This window comes from Nyctibius grandis, chromosome 19, assembly GCF_013368605.1.
Source record: "Nyctibius grandis isolate bNycGra1 chromosome 19, bNycGra1.pri, whole genome shotgun sequence".
Classification (NCBI taxonomy): domain Eukaryota; kingdom Metazoa; phylum Chordata; class Aves; order Nyctibiiformes; family Nyctibiidae; genus Nyctibius; species Nyctibius grandis.
In genome coordinates, this window is record NC_090676.1 from 1,082,528 (window position 1) to 1,099,636 (window position 17,109).

The following is a 17,109-nucleotide window of genomic DNA, read 5'->3' on the forward strand; positions in this document are numbered from 1 at the left end:
ACCCACGGCTCACTGCGACAGGGGGTTGGCTGGCTGCTGCCCGCCGGCTGCCAGGCTGGCAAGGCCAAGGCCAAGCGGGCAGCGCTGGATGCTCCGGGTGCATCAACCACCCCCATCGCAGCCGGCTGCCGCGGCATCTCCACCCCTTGTTTTGGGGCAGAGCTTTTTGCCCTGGGGCTGCCCAGGGCACCATGGCATGGGCTGGCCGGCGGCTGGCTACCCCTGTCCGGCTCCCACATGCCACCACCCGCCTGGACAAACCTCCCGAGACACACGGTCAGTGGCAGAAATCCCTTTTATATCCCTGAATCGCGTTACAAGTAATACTGCGGGCGGCCGGTTCTCAGTAGACTTGTCTTACTGGGGGGGGGCTGTCGAGTACAAAACCTGGCAGAAAAAAATCTATCGTCATGCACGGAAAATTATTGCTGTCGTATCTGCTATTTACAGAGGAGACGGGGCGGGGGCACGGTGCCCGGGGCCTGCCCGCCCCAGGGATGGCACCGGCATCGCGGGGGGAGCCCGAACCGCCGCATCCTCGCTGGTGGGGGGCCGGGGCGATGCTCTTCCCCCGCGTGGGGGTGCGTGGCCACCACGCCACAGCAGTGCCAGGGGTGTCCCTGGGAGGTGTCGAGCCTGTGAGCCGTGGCAACGCGGGCACCGAGGCCACGGGAGGAAGACGGCGCAGGAAGACGGTGTGGGGGGTACGCGAGTGCGGCCCCGTGGGGTGCTGGGCTGAGCCCCGGAGGTGTCGGGGACCGGCACGGGGTGGTGGGGCCGTGGCAGCTCGCGGCCCGAGGTAGGAAGCGGAGGCGCGGGTCGGGCCCCGCTCTGGGGTGCCACGCGCGGCGCTCGCTCCGGGGCCGCTGCGGGGATGCTCCGCCGGGAGGTTGCATAGAAGGGCTGGTGTGTCCCCGCCGGGCTGGCGCGGGGCAGGGGGCAGAGCAGGGCCTGCGGCAGCGAGGAAGACGAAGGAGAAGGGCTTTGCCTTTGCGGGAGGGCTGCTGGGCCAGCTCGTGCCCTCCTGCCTCTGTGCCCGCCGCACGGTCCGCTCTCGGGGTCCTGTCCCCGTCCGTGTCCCCGTGGCTGTGTGCTGGGCACGGTGGCTCTGCTGCAGCTCTGCCACCTCCTGCAAGCCGGCGCTGGCGCGGCCCTGCTAGTCTTGGCAAATAAATAGTGAAAAGCATAAGTTATAAATAATATAAATAAGAACATTTAAATAGACTCACCCAAACTTTACGGCTACACTGACGCCCTCCTCCTGAGCGTGGGCAGGGCGATGGCGAGGGGGCTGGAGCTGCCCGGGGAGGGGTCCGGGCAGAGGCTGGGGAGCCCAGGGGGTGGTTGGGGTTTCGGTGCTGCCCCAGGGCTGGGTCTCCAGCCCAGCTGCCAGCCTGGCCGTTCGCATGGCGAGGGGGGCTGCTCCTGCCCTGGGGGGGCTGCTCCTGCCCAGGGGGGCTGCTCCTGCCCGGGGGCTGCTCCCCAGCCCATCACCGTGGCAGGGGCCGGTCGTGCCTGGCCAAGCCAGGAGCCGGGAGCCGGCGGGTGACGTGTCCCGCAGGTCTCTGCCAGCTGCCCCTCGCTCTTCCCCTGACTCCGGGGCTGCAGAGCCGCAGTGCCAGGGTGAGCACCGTGCCATGGGGCCGTGATCCACGGGACCGTGCAGGGCAGGGGGCCATCGGGGTGCCCCAGGGCCCGGGCAGGGGGCTGCAGGGACCCCAGCCTCCACGGGTGACTGACAGCCCTGCCCTCCCATCGAGCCATCGGTAGCACCAGCCCATGGTCCCATCAGTGTTAGGGTCAAGGTGAGGTTTTGCTCCTGGGGGGGAGCAGAGAAATGTCTTTTCTCCCTCGGGATCCCCCGGGAGGAGAAGCAGCAGCTCTAAATAAATAATAGTAATAAATTAAATAAATAGAGGTGAAAGTCACGAGCTGGGGGAGGAAAGTCTCTCCTGGGTCTGGAAGAGGTTCCCCCGGTGAGCCCCCCGCAGAGAGACCTGCCTGGCTGCGGGGGGGGTCGGGGACCCACAGGCAAGGAGCTGGGTCCCACTGAGGACCTGACTGGATCTGGCCCTTCCTGGGGAGCACTGGGGCACCCTCCTCCCGGGTGGGGAGTGAGTCTGCAGGGATGTGTCCTCCAGCCACGGCACGGCCACAAACTGGCCGGCTGCGGCTGTAGGAGAGCTGGCACGGGGACCAGGAGCGGGACGGAGATGGGGACAGGGATGGATGGGGATGGGGATGGGGATGGGGATGGGGATGGGGATGGGGATGGGAAAAGGGGATGGGGATGGGAATGGGGACAAGGATGGGGATGGGGAAAGGGATGGATGGGGATGGGGATGGTGATAGGGATGGGGATGGGGATGGGGATGGGGACAGGGATGGGGACACGGATGGGGATGGGGATGAGGATGGGGATGAGGATGGGGACAGGGATGTGCCGCAGGGGGCTGGGGGGGCTAGTTCCCTATTGCACAGCTGTGTTCGGAGCCCTTGAAGCAGGCGGACTCGTAGTGCTTGTTGAGGTACGACTTGAGGGCGAAGGTCTTCTCGCACTGCTTGCACTTGTAGTGCTTGAAGGCGGAGTGGGTCTGCATGTGGGCGCGCAGGTTGGAGCGGTCGGCGAAGGCCTTGCCGCAGTGCGAGCAGCCGAAGGGCTTCTCCCCGGTGTGGGACCTCATGTGCCCTTGGAGGAGCCACGGGCGGCTGAAGGCTTTGCCGCACACGTCGCACTTGTGCTTGAGGTTGTGGGTGAGGACGTGCATGGCCAGGGCGGGCATGGAGACGTACGCCTTGCCGCACGTGGGGCATTTCCTCGCCATCTTGCTGTCCAGGCTGCGGTGGGTCTGCTTGTGGCGGCTGAGGTTGGAGGAGGTGGCGTAGGTCTTGCCGCACTCGGGGCAGGAGTGGCGGTGGCTGCCGCGGCGCTGGCTCTCGCCGCGCCGGCGCGACCGCCCGTCCGTGATGAAGAAGGCGTCCATGGAGTAGCTGTCCGTCACCGCCGCCTCCCCGTTGAAGTAGCGGGCGGAGAAGCTGGACTGGGGGCTCTCGGGGTCGCTGTACTCCTCGTGGCCAGGCGCGTAGGCTGGGTCTGGCGGCGGCGGCGGCAGACCCTGCTTCTTGTCGCTGTCATAGCCGGCGGGTGCCAGGCAGTGCTGGAGGTACCCTGCGGGGACGACACAGCGGGGTCACCGTCCCTCCGGACCAGCCCCACCGGGGATGGAGAAAGCCACGAGTCAAAATTGCCCATCGGGGGTGCAGAATTGGGGCTGTCCCCCCCACTCCGGTCCCTGTCCCCGCTCAGCCCTGGGGGCTGCCCCCGAGCACCGGAGCTGCCCCGTCTGCACGGGGGCTGAGTCTGCCCAAGCTCCTGTCCCCATCTGCTGGCAGGATGGGACCTGTCCCACGGGGCTGCCCCGGGTGGGAGCTGGGGATGGGGCTGTGGGACGTCCAGCTGCACTGCCCGGGTGCCACCCCACTGCCCCGGCTGCAGGCAGCCCCCGGGGGCCACGAGCCGCCAGACAGCTGTCGGGGCCGGGAGCCTCATTGTTCACTGGAGCAGGCGCCGGTAATGAGCTCTGCTCCGTCCACCTCCTCGCCTCCAGGAACCCGGGGCAGCCAGGACCAGGGGGAAGAGGCTGCCCCGGGGCTGGGAAAGGCCCCCCCGTGTCCCCCCAGTCCCCCTCAGGGGCTGTTCCCAGGGATGGGGCAGCACGTGGAGGCTGGTGGCACCTGGGCCCTGGGCTCCCACCAAGGAGAGGGACCTGCAGCCCCCCTGGTGCAGAGCGGGCTCAGGTGCCAGTCCAGTAGTGTCACCCCTGTGTGACATTGGTGCGGGTCCACTCATGGCCTGGCTCTGGGTAAGGGACTCCTGACCCGTGGCAGAGCGAGTGCCGCGTGGGCATCCCCGTCCCTCTGTGCTGGCACAGGACGGTCACTGCGGGAGGAGCAGCGCAGCCCTCTCCCTGCTGGGCCAGCGGCCAGTGACCCTGTGGGACACGCTGCCACCCTGGGTCCCCCAAACTGGTCCTGGTGGTCTCCTGCCTCGTGCACACCGGCCCTTGCCAGCTGCTTCGGAGGACACGTCCCTGCTGTTGGTGACAGCGGGGGCTGTCGGGGGCCCGGGGTTGGTGCATGCCAGGCTCACCCGTGCGTGCCAGCGGGGCAGCACGGGCACCCCACCCCAGCTGCAGCCCAGCACCCCCTAAACCCAGGCCCCTCCTGCCCAGGGGACCCCCTGCCCGGGGTGAGCAGCCGCTGCCGTTGGTCCCACGGGAGGCTGGGGGTGTCTGCGGTGGGGAGGGGGCTGCGTGGCGGGGGCAGAGCTCGGCCCCCCCGGCCCCCCGCGCCGTGCTGACAGCGCGGGCTGTGCAGAAAGCGCTCTGCTCAGCAATTTCTCATGCTGCCTCCGAGCATGCAGCAAGGTTATTTCCAGGAGAGCAGCGTCGGCAGCTTCTGCCCAGCTGCAGCACATCCCTCCCCCCACCACCTCCTGGCTCCCGATGCGGGGGGGGAAGCAGAGGCCCCCCCTCGGCCTCGCACCCCTGCCCCTGCCAGGGAAGCCCACCACAGGCTGGGGAGCGGCGAGCAGAGCAGGGGGGACCAGCAACGCAGCGGTCGGGCAGCCTGGGCTTGTGCGCGGCTGGATCAGGCCCATCCCTGCACCCGGCTCAGCATCCCGGTCCCCGAACAGCCAGGACCCGGACCCCCCCCGGCCCCCCCTTCCAGAGGAGCTCCCCGGGCCGCCCTGTCGGGGGTCTCCCGGACTCCCAGAGTCCGCCCCGGTGTCCCCCGGCCACCCCCAGCCCAGCCCTTCGCACCTCTCCCGGCGTTGCGGGGAGGGGACGGGCCCCCCCGGCGCTCCCGGCGGGGGCTCGGGGCAGCGCCGCGAACAATGAAACCCGCAGGCACGGCGAGGCCCCCGCCCCCCCGCCGCCCCCCGACGGCTCCGTGCCCCCCCAAACTTGCCGTGGGAAGGAGCCGGCCCCGCCGCAGCGCGGGTGCGGGGTCGGGCAGCGTGGGCTGCCCACGGGGGTCGCCGCTGTCGCGCAGGGGATGTTCCCCCAAGGGCCAACTTCGGCCGGTGGCCCCGGGGAGGGGGGACAAGGCGAGCAGGGAAGACACCCCCCACCCCCCCGCACCCCCCGCACGACGCCCGACCGCGGCACACAACGCCGGGGACCCTCGCCCCGTCCTGCCCCGAGTCCCCCCCGTCCCCCGTGTCCCCCCCCGCCGAGGGCACACACAATAGCGGCCCCCCCCCCGCACCGGCCCCGCACTCACCATCGCCGGCGGCGGGGCCGGGCAGCGCGTAGGGGGGCTCCAGGGGGGCGTAGGGGGGCGCGGGGGCCCCGGCGGCCGGGAACGCCTCCGCCTTCAGCTTCTTCACGAGGAAGGAGCGGGGCATGGCGGGGCCGGGCCGGCGCCTCAGCACTGGACAGCTCCGGTACCGGCACCGCCACCGGGCCCGGCCCCCCCCGCCCCGCCCGGCCCCGGCTGCGCCCGGAGCCCCGGCCCCGGCTGTGCGGGCGGCGAGGAGCGGGGAGGCGAGTGCGAGGGGCGGGCGGGCGGCGGGGAGGAGGAGGAGGAGGAGGAGGAGGGGAGAAGGAGGAGGAGGAGGAGGAGGAGGAGGGGGAGGAAGGCAGGCGGCCGGGGGGGGAGGGGGCCGTTCCGCCCGGCCGCGCCCGGAGCCCCCCCGGAGCCCCCCGAGCCGCCGGCAGCGCCGGGCGCCCCGGGCATGGCGGCACGGCGGGGTCCCCGCTCCCCCCGGCCCCGGCCACAGACAATGGGGACACGCGGGGACGTGGGGGGGGGTGGGACACACCGCTGCTTCCCACCGCCTTTGTCTCCCTGCCGCCAGCCCCCGGGGCCTGCGAGGGACGGGGCTGCGGGGCGGGGGTCCCCATCCCTGGCCCTGGTCCCCTGTCCCTTGTCTCCATCCCTGTCCCCTGTCCCTGTCTGTTTCTTGCCTCTTTCTCCTGTCCCTGTCCTTGCTCCCTGTTCCTATCCCTGTTCCCTGTCCCCATTCCTATCCCTCTTCCCCGTCCTCCTCTCTGTCCTCTGTCCCTTTCCGCTGAACCCTTTCCCTTGTCCCTTCCCCTGTCCCTTGTTCTCCATTCCCATCCCTGCTCCCTTTTCCCTGCCCTCAGCCCTGTCCCACCTCTGTCCTGGCCCCAACCCTGCCCACTGCCCCCTTCCCCCTCCCCACTCCTCTTCCCTGTCCCTTTCCCCACCTTCTCCCCCTTTCCAGTGTCCCTGTCCCCATCCCTGTCCCCGGGGAAGCGCCGTGACCTTCGCAGCCCACAACAATAGCCGGGCTCGTGGCGGTGCATTGTTCCCTGCCGGAGCCCCCACTCCCCCCCCTCCCCTCGCCGCCTCCGCTGCCGCCCTCCCTGGAGCAGGATGAGGCCCCGGTCCTGCAGGCACTTGGTGGCCCTAGGGCTGGCTCTCCCTAGGGCTGTGCTGGCCAGGGGCTGGCGGGTGACACCAGGACCCGGCTGGCAGCGGGCCCTGCTCTCCCCGAGCCCTGCGCTATGCTGAGAGCGTTGCAGCACTTAACTAAGCACGGTCCCTCGTCTGTCACCGCAGGCAGAGCGCTGGCACGGCTGGCACAGGGCAGCCCTGGGCACCCCTGGCCTCGGGAGGCACCAGCCCCTTTGTGGCGTCGGGTCTGGGGGCCACAAGCAGCACCCCTGTGGCCAGCACCCTGGGCCTGCCTGCCCACAGCCACGTCCTCTCCTTCAGTCGTGCTCGGAGCCAGGGCTGGGGCCACCCCTGCATCGCATTGGGCCAGTGTGCCCCTGCTCACTGCTTTGTGTGGCACCCCAGAGCCCAGGGCACCCCACAGCCCACCCCACCAGGGGTCCCAGCGCTGCTCCCCGCGTGGGCTGGGGTCTCCCCCCTCCCGCAGCGCTCAGCCGGGGCTCGCAGGCAGCCACACGAGTCCCATCTGGCCCTGCAGCGTGGCCCTGACGTCAGGGCTCTGCCAAGTTCAAGGTCACCTCTCCCGGAGGGCCACGGTCCCGGGGAGGATGTCGCTTGCCGGGCTGCTCCCGGTGCCCCCCGCCATGCCCCGGGCTCCCCGCTGCCTGTAGCCGTGCGTGTGCCGCTTCTCTCCTTGAAGGCACGTTCGCAGAGCGGGCGATTACTTACGCCCTAGTTGGGCTGGCCCTGCCCGCTCCTGCCTGCCTGCTGCCTGCCCGCTGCCTGCCCGCTGCCTGCCCGCTGCCCGGGGATTTTGTCTCTCTCCAGGCTGTGGGTGTAATAAGGGAGGTAATTAAGTGTAAAAGACAGGGGGAGGGAGGGCTGGGAGAGGGGGCCTGGGAGCGGGCTTCTTTCAGAGGCAGGGGACTGAGATAATGTATGTTAATAACCCGCAATCAGCCCCGCCGAGCCGTGCTAATATCGCAGCGGCTGGGCCCCCCCAAACCTGCCCCCGCCGGGGTGGGCACGGGGGGGGCACCAGAAGAAAGGCTCAGCCGCTCTCCTCCGCCGCGCCCGCGCTCCTGCGTCCCGAGCAGCTGTATGGAAATAATCCCCCTCGCAGGCGATTGTTTCCCCGGCCAGAGGGAGGGGGCGGCGGGGGGCTGGTGGGCGAGGGTCTCCGGGGGCTCGGGGTGCGGGAGGGGAGAGGGGCCGGGTCCCCGCGTCAGCTCCCGGTGTCCCCGCAAGGGCCGTGGGACACATCCTGCTCCTGGGATGAGACAAGTCGCCCCGCGGTGCCCCCACACCAGTCCTCAGCCCCTCGCCCCCCACGGGGCTGGATCCTGGACCCGTGCTGCTGTGGGGTGAGCCAGGAGCTGCCGGGGGGGCAGAACCCCCTGCCCTCGCCCCTGCCCTCCCCGCTGCCCCGGGACCCCCCCAGTGCCACCGGCTCGGGGGCTGCCGGTCACCGGCCATTCCAGCCACGTCCCCCGCGGGGGCGGCCGGGGCGCAGCCGGAGCCCCAACGTGGCTCCGATGGCGGCTCGAGGCGCGGCAGCCCGGGCCCGGGAGCAGGTTGCCAGACAAAGGGCCGGGGACAAAGGCCCGGCTGCCTCGTGCCCCGGGGAAGGGGCGCAGGCGCGGTGCTGGCAGGGCCTGGGGGCTGCCGCTGCCCCCCGACCCCACGTGCCCGCCGTGCCCCGGTGCCTGCCCGGCCCCAACCCAGGCTGGCACAGCCAGGGCGCAGTTGGGGACCAGGTGGCACAGCCCTGGGGGCTGTGGGGTCACAGCAGAGGATGGCAAACACCGGGCAGGTCCCCCCGCTCCCACCGTGCCTCAGTTTCCCCAGCTGCTTTCGGCATCCCTGTGAAAGCCCCTGCCCCGTGCCCCCTTCCCGGTCCCTCTCCCCACAGCCAGGGCAGGGCCGGCTCTGGCACCACCCTGCCCCAGCCGCCTTTGTCCCCGCAGCCGCTGCAAACCCACCGTCCGGGGGCAGCTGCCGCCTCCGCCACGGCACGGGGCCGGGAACGCCGCCGGTGCTGCCGGGCGCAGCTGGGGCTGTGCCCACCCGTGGGGTCCTGGGGGGCTTGGGGGCACAATGCCAAGCAGCGCCAGGGGAAGGGATGGGGTCTCAGGTGGGGGGCAGCGGCACGGGGGGGCGCGGGCAGGAGGGAGTCCGAGGGCTGAGCAAACACCTTCTATTTCTCTGAACACAACGAGGACACCCCGTGCCCGCACTGAGGACAAAGCCACCAAGCTGCTCCCACCCAGCAGAGCCCAGCGGGGAGATGTGCCCGCAGCCACCCCCCGTCCCAGCGCTGCTTCCCGGCCCCCCGCCCTCGCTGGCCCCGGGGGTGCCCGTCCCGCTCACGCCGGGCACTGCAGGCTGCAGTAGTCGGCGGATTTGAAGAAGTCGTAGACGTTGACGAGGGGGAACATGAGCAGGGCCCCGAGGAGGGAGCCCAGCTGCTCCACCGCCCCGTACCACAGCAGCGCGCTGCGGCTGCGGCTCCGCAGGATCACCCCGGCCATCACCTTCACGTAGGAGAGCGTCCCGGTGAAGAGCACCCAGGAGAGGACCTGGCGGTGCAGGGGGGGGAGAGCAGTCAGCAGGGCCGGGGGGGCTCCCCACCATGGGGACAGGGGACATAGTGGCCAGGCCGGAGCCGGGGGTGGCCCCGGAGACCTCCCCAGGCGAGAGGGACCCCGTGACTTACGATGGTGGCTTTGCCCCACTGGGACTGCTGGAGGAGCGGGCAGGGACTCATCACCGCAATGGCCATGTTGTAGGCACCAAAGCCCGTCCCCGCCACGGTGAGGGCGCCCAGCAGGGCCAGGGACCTGCAAGGGACATGCGAGTGACACCGGGGAACACTGCCAGCCCGTCCCTGGTGAGGGGCACAGACCCGTGGCACAGGCTGACCAGCTCCGTGCTGGCTCCATCCTCCTCTCCCGGGGTGTCTGTGCTGCCAGGGCATGGGCACCCCATGGCCCCTCTCCCACCCGGTGCCTTCTCCCCACCCCACATCGCAAAGCAGGGGCTGTTCTTCAGGCAGAAGCCCCCAGCGCCCGCTACCCACCTGCCGGGCAGGACGACGGCCACGATGCAGGCGAGGGGGTTGGCCATGGAGCTGAGCGTGGCCGCCAGGTGGTAGGCTGTGTTGCCGTAGGGCAGGCAGGAGTAGGACTGCACGGACGGCAGGACCCCGTTGGTCAGTGTGCTCACCCAAGCGATGAGGAGGTAGATGAAGGTGAGCTTGGCCAGGGGGTAGGAGACCTTCTCCGGCAGGATGTCCCCGGGCCCCTTGGCATCCTTTGGGTACGGGCAGCCCCCGCTCAGCCGCGAGCCAGCTCCCTCGTCGGGGATTTGGTCAAAGGAGCTCAGCACGATGTTGCTGGGAAAGAGCTGCTGCTGGGAGAGCTCCCACACCTTGGGCTGCCTGGTGAGGAGGAAGAAGGCCAGCAAGCAGGCCAGCATCATCACAGTCATGAGGAGGAAGAAGAGCAGGGTGGAGAAGCGGGCCGGGAGGTAGCGGGTCTCCAGCTGGAAGACGGTGCTCTCCACGGTCTCGTTGCCCGTGGTGATGTTGACCACGTGGGTGACGTTGGCGCAGCTGGAGATGCCAGAGCCCTGGCCCAGGGCGATGAGAGCGGGGATGAGCCCGCTGAGCCCTGCGCCGATGAAGAAGGTCGGCAGGTACTGGGGCTGCAGCTGCATCATGAAGGGCAGGAAGGTGACGGAGGAGGTGCAGTCCACCAGGGCCAGGAAGAAGGTGAGGAGCAGGAAGGCGATGCTGTGGGGCCTCCCCGCGACGGGCAAGGTGTAGCTCCAGAGGAAGGCCAGCAGCAAGCAGGCGATGACACCCACGGACACGATCACGTAGATAACAGCCACCTCCTTCAGCAAGCCGGGCCGAAAGCGGTGCATGAGGGTGATGAAGAGCGGCCCCACGTTGGCCATCTGGATGACGACGGTGATGTAGGAGGGCAGGTCCCACTGCTCCGGCAGCACCGTCACCAGCAGCGGCAGCTCAACCCACAGCCCGTTGATGGCCACCCAGGAGCCCATGCCGAAGGTGCAGGCGAGGAGGTGGGTGAGCAGCGCCATGGCCCAGGGCTGGGTGCCTGGGCCCAGGGGTGATGCTGCTGTGCTGTGGGGAGAGGCTTGGATTAGCGGTGGGGGGAGACCTGACCCCCTCGGACCCCAGCCCTGGCCTCCCGGGACTGCTGCCTGCGTTACCCCTCCTGCAGGCGGGGGGACAGGCAGGCAGGGGGACATGTGGGCAGGGGGACACGCAGGCAGGTGTGGCACAGCGGAGGCTGCCCACTCCCACACCCGGCCCCCCTTGGCTCCCCGAAAGCGCCGGGGACCGCCCTGCTCCCCGCGGGCGATGACACTGCACCCTCCTGCCCCGGGTGCGGGACCGGCTTGGCTCCGCCTGGGCCCTGTCCCGGGGAGCTGGGGCTTGGCAGCACCGGGACAGGACCCGGCAGGGCATTGAACCTGCCCCAGCTCGCGGCGCGGCGCAGCCTGGCACGGCGCAGCCTGGCATGGCGTGGCACAGCTTAGCATGGTACAGCACAGCACGGCACAGCCCAGCACAGCCTGGCACGGCATGGCCTGGCATGGCATGGCACGGCCTGGCATGGCATGGCACAGCCTGGCACAGCCTAGCATGGTACAGCACGGCATGGCACGGCACGGCCCGGCACGGGTGAAGCTGGCTCTCACCTGGGGGCCCGGAGGCGGCCGCTCCGCGGGGAACGGAGGCCTCGCACCTCCCAGCGCATCCGCAGGGCCCGGCCGAGCGCCGCCCGCCCGCTCCCCGCCGCTGCCGGGCGGTCCCGGTGGAGCAGGGCCCCGGCAGCGCCCCCGCCAACCGGCCCCGGCTCGTACCGGCCCGGGCTCCGGCCGCATCCCCCGGCTCCCGTCCCGCCCCGGGCAGGGCCCCCCGCGGCCCCACGCCCCCCGCAGCACGGCGGAGCGCCCGGGGGCACCCGCGGCTGCCGGCCCCGAGCCCGGGCGCGTCCCGCAGCCCCCGGCCCCGCGGGGAGGAGGCGGAGGAGGGGGGGGGGGGGGGCAGCGGGGGCTCCCGGCGGTTCCCGGGGGGGACTCACGGCACTCGGGGACCCGGCGGCGGCACGCGGCGGCGGCCGGTGACGTGGGCACGGACGTCACCACCGGTGGCTGCGGCCGGGCGGCAGCTCCGCGGCCTGGGCCCGGGCGGGGCGGGGGGGGCGAGCTGCGCGGCGGGGAACCGGGCCGGGGCCGGGGGGTCCCGGGTGGGGGGGTCCCGGGTGGGGAGGTCCCGGGAGGGGGGGTCCCGGGGGGTCCCGGGAGGGGGGGTCCCGGCAGGTCCCCGGGGGACACGCGGGCCGCGGGGTGGGGCAGCTGCCGGTACCGGGTGCGGTGGGATAAAAGCGATACCAAAGCGTAAGGAAAAGCATTGTTGTCACTGGAGGGATGGCGGGGGGGGTTCTGCTCCCGAGGGGACACTTGTGGCCAGAGGGACGAGTGCCCAGGGGACAGAGGGACCTGCTCCGGCCCCAGTCGTGCCCCCCACGGGGCTGGGCAAGGGCTGGCCTCGGCCTGGGCATGGGGGCACAGCTGGAGGGGGCAGGGGCTCAGGACCCCCCGCTCCTGCCTCCCCTCCCTGTGATCCCTGGGTTTTGCCAGCTCATCCCCCGTCCCCGGGTGGCCACGGGGCCGGCCACGGGGTCCCGCTCCCCTGTCCCCACCACCGAGCCCCGCTCGCCCCACGCAGCCTGACCCCGGGCACTGCCTGGGGCCTCTCGGCTCCAAACTCCATCCCAGTGGCTCGAGTCCAACCGTGCCACCTCCAGCTCCCGGCCACCTCCTGCCCTCTCCCTGTCTGGCCCCTTGCCCCGCCACTGCTGCCCCGTGTCCCCATGTACCGCTGGCGCCAGGGACAGCCCCGTGCCCGCTGCCCGCCCGGCCGTGGGGTGCTCACCGCAGCGTCGCCGCTGGCCCGGTGCACCCCGGCTCGGCCGGGTGCCAGCGATTATCCTTGGTGGTGTCCTGGACTTCGCCCTTGTCCCCGGCTGAACGGTGTCCCACCTATTTCAGGCTGCTTCTCGCAGGTGTAGGTGTCACCCGGTGACAGCGTGTGTCCTCACCGGGTATCTCTGCAGGGTCACAGGCTGGGATGGGACCCTCGGGGACCCCTGAACGTGGCCGCAGGGTGACTGTCCCCCCTCGGGTGCACCGTGGACAGGCACCTCTGACCCCACGTCCAGCGAGACAGCACCAGGCTGAGCCGTGAGCAACTGGCACCAGCCGGGAGGTGACACGGTGAGGGGACAAAGGCCAGGTCACCCCTAGCAGCACACCCCTCCCCATCCCATCCCAGCACCCACCACCCCGGGGATGCCACATGGCGGCTCTTCCCCCAGCACCCACCGGGTGTCGCTGGGAGAGCGGCTGCGGCTCTGCCAAGCCTGGGGCTGCCTTTGCCAGGGCCTCCCTGCCCTCCCTGCCCTCCCTCCCTGCCTGTGCCTGTCCCTCTGGGGGGGCACCCTACCCCTGCACCCTGCCCTGCTCCTGGCTCCATCCCTGCCCCAACCATGGCAGGTCACAGCCGCTGGCCCCTGGCAGCCCCCCCCCCCCCCCCATTTGCATCCTATTTCCATGTGAAAGCAGCAGGTCAAGTTGAAAGTTGAAAGGCTGGTGGAGGGCGGCCAGGGGAAGGGGCTGCTGCCGGGGGTGAGACCCCGACAAAAGGGCTGGATCCCCAGGGCCCGGCGCTCGCCTGGCCACGGGCTGCGGCCCCAGCCCCGCCAGCAGCCGCCATCTGCGGGTCCGCGCCGCCGCCACCGCGCAGACAAAGGCCTCGCACCCGGCATGTCCCCATCTGTCACCTCCCCGGCTCCCGGCCTGCCATGATGTGTGGGGAGAGCCGGGTGCGGGCAGCATCCTTCCCTCTGCCATCCCAGGGCGATGCCAGCCCCAGCGCGCGCTTCCCCCCCGGACCCCCACGTACCTCGGGGAGCAGAGCGGAGCGGCTCCGCGCAGCCCACGGCTGGGGAAACTGAGGCAGGAGCCGCTGGCGGCTCGCCGTGGCTCGGGGCACGTGGTGCAGGGGTGATTCCCCCACCGCAAAGCTGGGCACAGCCTCGGCGTAGCAAAGGACTGTAATTAAATGCCAGGAATTAGCACACGCCCAGCGTTGGGGGGGGTCCCGGCTCTGGGGGTGCTGAGTCCCAGCCTCGCTGCTCCCTGAGTGCTGCCGGGCACCCGCAGCCGCCCCCACCCAGCGCTTCCAGGGAGGATTTGGCCTCTGAGCACATTTCTTGCTCGTTGGCGGCTGCATTTAGCTCTGGGGAGGTCCTGGAAGTGGCACGAGGTGACAGCGGCGCCCAGCACCCACCTGTCCCTCCGTTTCCAAACACCGTTCCTCCGTCCCTGCCCCGTCGCCGTGTCCCCGGGGCAGAGGTGCTGAGCCGGGTGCTGGTGGAGCTCCCGCTGCGGGCTGCCCTCCCCAACCCTGACCCGGGATACTCCCAGGAAGGGTGAGGCTCCGGGGCGCTGCCGGGCTCCAAAACCACCCGGGCTGCCCCGACGTGCCCGGGCAGCTGCCTGCACCCCGCACCCCCCCACACCCCGCACCGGCGGCCGCGGGGGACCCAGCCTGGCTCTTTCCCACGTGCTTCGCTCGAGTCTTCTCCCTCCGCCGGCTCCTTGTCTGGCTTCCAAGAGCAGTTTGAAAAATGCAGGGCTGGAATCGAGCTCCGCGCTGCACGGGCCAAACGCTCGAGCCCTCCACGCCGAGCAGGAGATGCCAGTACCATGGGGCTGGAGATGCCCGTACTGTGGGGCAGGATATGCCCATACCATGGGGCAGGAGATGCCCGTGCCATGGGGCAGGAGAAACCAGTACCATGGGGCAGGAGATGCTGGTACCATGGGGCAGGAGATGCCGGTACCATGGGGCAGGAGATGCTGGTACCATGGGGCAGGAGATGCCAGTACCATGGGGCAGGCAGCCCCTGGAGCCCCCCCAATGCTGGGTTCAGGTCAGCAGGTCCACGAGGTGACCCCGCTCCCATCTGCCACCTCCCTTCTTCGTGCTCTCCGGGTTATTTTGCTGCATTTTGGAGTTCGTTGCTGCTGGGTGTGTGGGGAAACAAGGCGGGTTTTCTGAATCACAGGCCAGGCTGGGGGCTTTGCCCTCTCCCTGGAGCCCTGGTAGGGCATCAGGACCCTCTGCCCGCAGCGGGCAGGGGACGTCCAGAGGCGTTTTGGCTTTGGCTGTGTGAGCACCCGCGCTGCCCGGCCGGGCTGAACCGGCATTCGCACCAGCACGTCACCGGCTACCGTCACGCCGCGTGACGCAGCCTGGCATGGAGGAATGCCCCGTGGTTTGGATCCCGTGTGAGCCGCCTTGGAGGGCGTCCTCGCCCGGCACTGAGTCAGCGGGAGCAGCCGCAGCGCAGAGCTGTGGGGAGACAGGGGGACGTGGCTGGGGAGACGCCGGCGTGGGGGCACCGGGACGCCCCTGGGACGAGCAGCGTTGGCGGCTGAGCCGTGCCCAGGAGGCTCCCACATCGAAGGGCCAATCCAGGTAAGTGGTGGATGTGGTGGTGGTCCCGTGCTGGTCCTGTGCTGGTCCTGTGCCAGCAGCATGGGGCTGGGTCATCCCGTGAGGGGGAGGCACAGCCGCACACCTCCTGGCAAGGCTCTCTGGAGCCCGGTGAGCCCGGTGTGCCCAGTGAGCCCAGTGAGCCCAGTGAGCCCATCTGGGCTCTCTGCACCGGGAGGGAGAGGAGCCGGGGCCACGGCTGGGCATTGCCTGGCAGGAGCGGGGCTGCCAGCCCTGGCACTCGCATCCCCGCGCTCCGGACAGGCTGGGGACATGGGACAGTGTCGCTGTAGTTCTGGGGCTGTTTGGGGGGTGTCTTGGCTCGGTTTGGCTCAGCACGGCTCAGCACGGCTCAGCACGGCCGTGCCAGGGCAGGCGGCTCAGCACCGCAGGAATGCGGAGCAGCAGGTTGTGCCCGGCCGGGCCGTCCTGTGGCCAGGAGGCAGGGGGGGAGCCCGCGCTGGCCACAGCTGGCTGTGCTGGGGGGGGGCCCTGGGTCCTCACCCCTGCGCCCCAACAGCCCTCCCCTCTGTGGCTTGGCCCCGGCGCTGGAGCCCGACGTGGGGACGTGTCCTTGCCCAGCGAGGATGTTGGTGCCCTGCGCTGCTGGCTCCGTCCCCAGGTCACCCCCGTGCTGGGCTCCCCGCAGAGGGGTGCAGAAAGCCACCCCCGGGGCAGGAGGGTCTGTGCTGGCGCTGGGACCGTCCCCAGCTGTCCCCACGCCTGGCCAGCCCCTGCAGACACTTTCCAGGTCAGAAGGCAACGTGTCCCCCAGGGCAGGGGATGGGGACAGGGACAGCCAGCCTCCCCCAGGCCGCTCAGACCCCACCAGGGTTCAGGTTCGGGGGGCTGGGGGTGACACGCTGGCGCACGTGGGCTGGCAGCGGGTGCAGCGTGGCGGTGCTGTGGGTGCCGCCTGGCTCCTGCCGCCGCTGGGACGGGCCCTGGGTGGCACCCAGGAAGCTGTGCGTGCAGGGGAGCGGCTGGAGGTGACGGCGGGGAGCGGGACCGCGGCACCTGGCCCCCACCGAGCCCACCACTGCACCCGGTGAGTGCCAGGGCTTGCTGTTACCCCCCGGGAACTCGCCTGTGCCCAGAGACGGGGACCCTTGGGGGGGTCCCAGAGCAGCTGGCGAAGGGGAATGGGGAGGGGGGAGGCGGGGGCAGGTCTGGCCCTGCACGTCCCCCCCGTGTGCCCCACCACTGCTGGAGCCCCTCTTCGCATTGGGACCCCTCCAGCTGTGCCCACCCCGGGCAGGGGGCTGCAGGGGGGTGCAGGGCTGGTTCAGGGCCCCCCCACGGCGCCGTGGGCGGGCGGGTGCCTCCGCGCGACCGTTGGGGCCGGCGGCTGTGCTCGTTGGGGTTGGCGGGGGCCCAAGGACACGGGGTGTGTGGGCGCCCGGCGTGGCTCCTGGCACACCCCGGCGGGGGAAGCACGGGGGAACCCCCCGGCGGGGCTTTCCGAGGGGCTCGAGGGTGGGAGCGGGGAGCCCGGGGGCAGCCGCAGAGCCTGCGAGGGGGCTGGGAGCCGAGGGAACGGCGGGGAGTGGAGCCTTGGCTCCCCCAACCTGGTGGGGTGGGGGGTGAGTGGGGCAGGTGGTGCACCCCTGGGGGTGGGCAATGCACCCCGGGCACGGGCAACGCACCCCTGGGCATGGGCAATGCACCCTGGGTGTGGGCAATGCACCCCTTGGTGTGGCCAGTGCACCCCTGGGCACGGGCAATGCACCCCTGGGCATAGGCAATGCACCCCTTGGTGTGGCCAGTGCACCCCTGGGCATGGGCAATGAACCCCTTGGTGTGGCCAGTGCACCCCTGGGTGTGGGCAATGCACCCCTTAGTGTGGGCAATGCACCCCTTGGCGTGGGCAACGCACCCCTGGGTGTGGGCAATGAACCCCTTGATGTGGCCAGTGCACCCCTGGGCATGGGTAACGCACCCCTGGGCGCGGGCGATGTGGGCAGAGCACTGGCGAGGGCTGACAGCCCCTCTCCATCCCGGCCTCGCTCCCCGGGGTGCCCCTTGCCGGGGCCGGGGCCCCCTCCCCGCTGGCCCCATTGGCCCGGCGCGGTTTGGAGCAGGCT

The 17,109-nt window shown here is 71.0% G+C and overlaps 2 protein-coding genes across 2 annotated transcripts; both read right to left on the bottom strand.

The window, feature by feature from the left end:
• Window positions 1-277: 277 nt before the first annotated feature.
• SCRT2 (scratch family transcriptional repressor 2) lies at window positions 278-5,475 on the bottom strand. Its single transcript, XM_068416092.1, has 2 exons — window positions 5,287-5,475; window positions 278-3,169 (listed from the first exon to the last, which is right to left on the bottom strand). Exons 1-2 carry the CDS (start codon window positions 5,408-5,410, stop codon window positions 2,463-2,465), a joined length of 831 nt encoding a protein of 276 aa, XP_068272193.1. The 5' UTR covers window positions 5,411-5,475; the 3' UTR covers window positions 278-2,462.
• Window positions 5,476-8,609: 3,134 nt separating this feature from the next.
• Window positions 8,610-11,290, bottom strand: SLC52A3 (solute carrier family 52 member 3). Its single transcript, XM_068416082.1, has 4 exons — window positions 11,158-11,290; window positions 9,506-10,576; window positions 9,143-9,266; window positions 8,610-9,005 (listed from the first exon to the last, which is right to left on the bottom strand). Exons 1-4 carry the CDS (start codon window positions 11,214-11,216, stop codon window positions 8,793-8,795), a joined length of 1,467 nt encoding a protein of 488 aa, XP_068272183.1. The 5' UTR covers window positions 11,217-11,290; the 3' UTR covers window positions 8,610-8,792.
• Window positions 11,291-17,109: the final 5,819 nt, after the last annotated feature.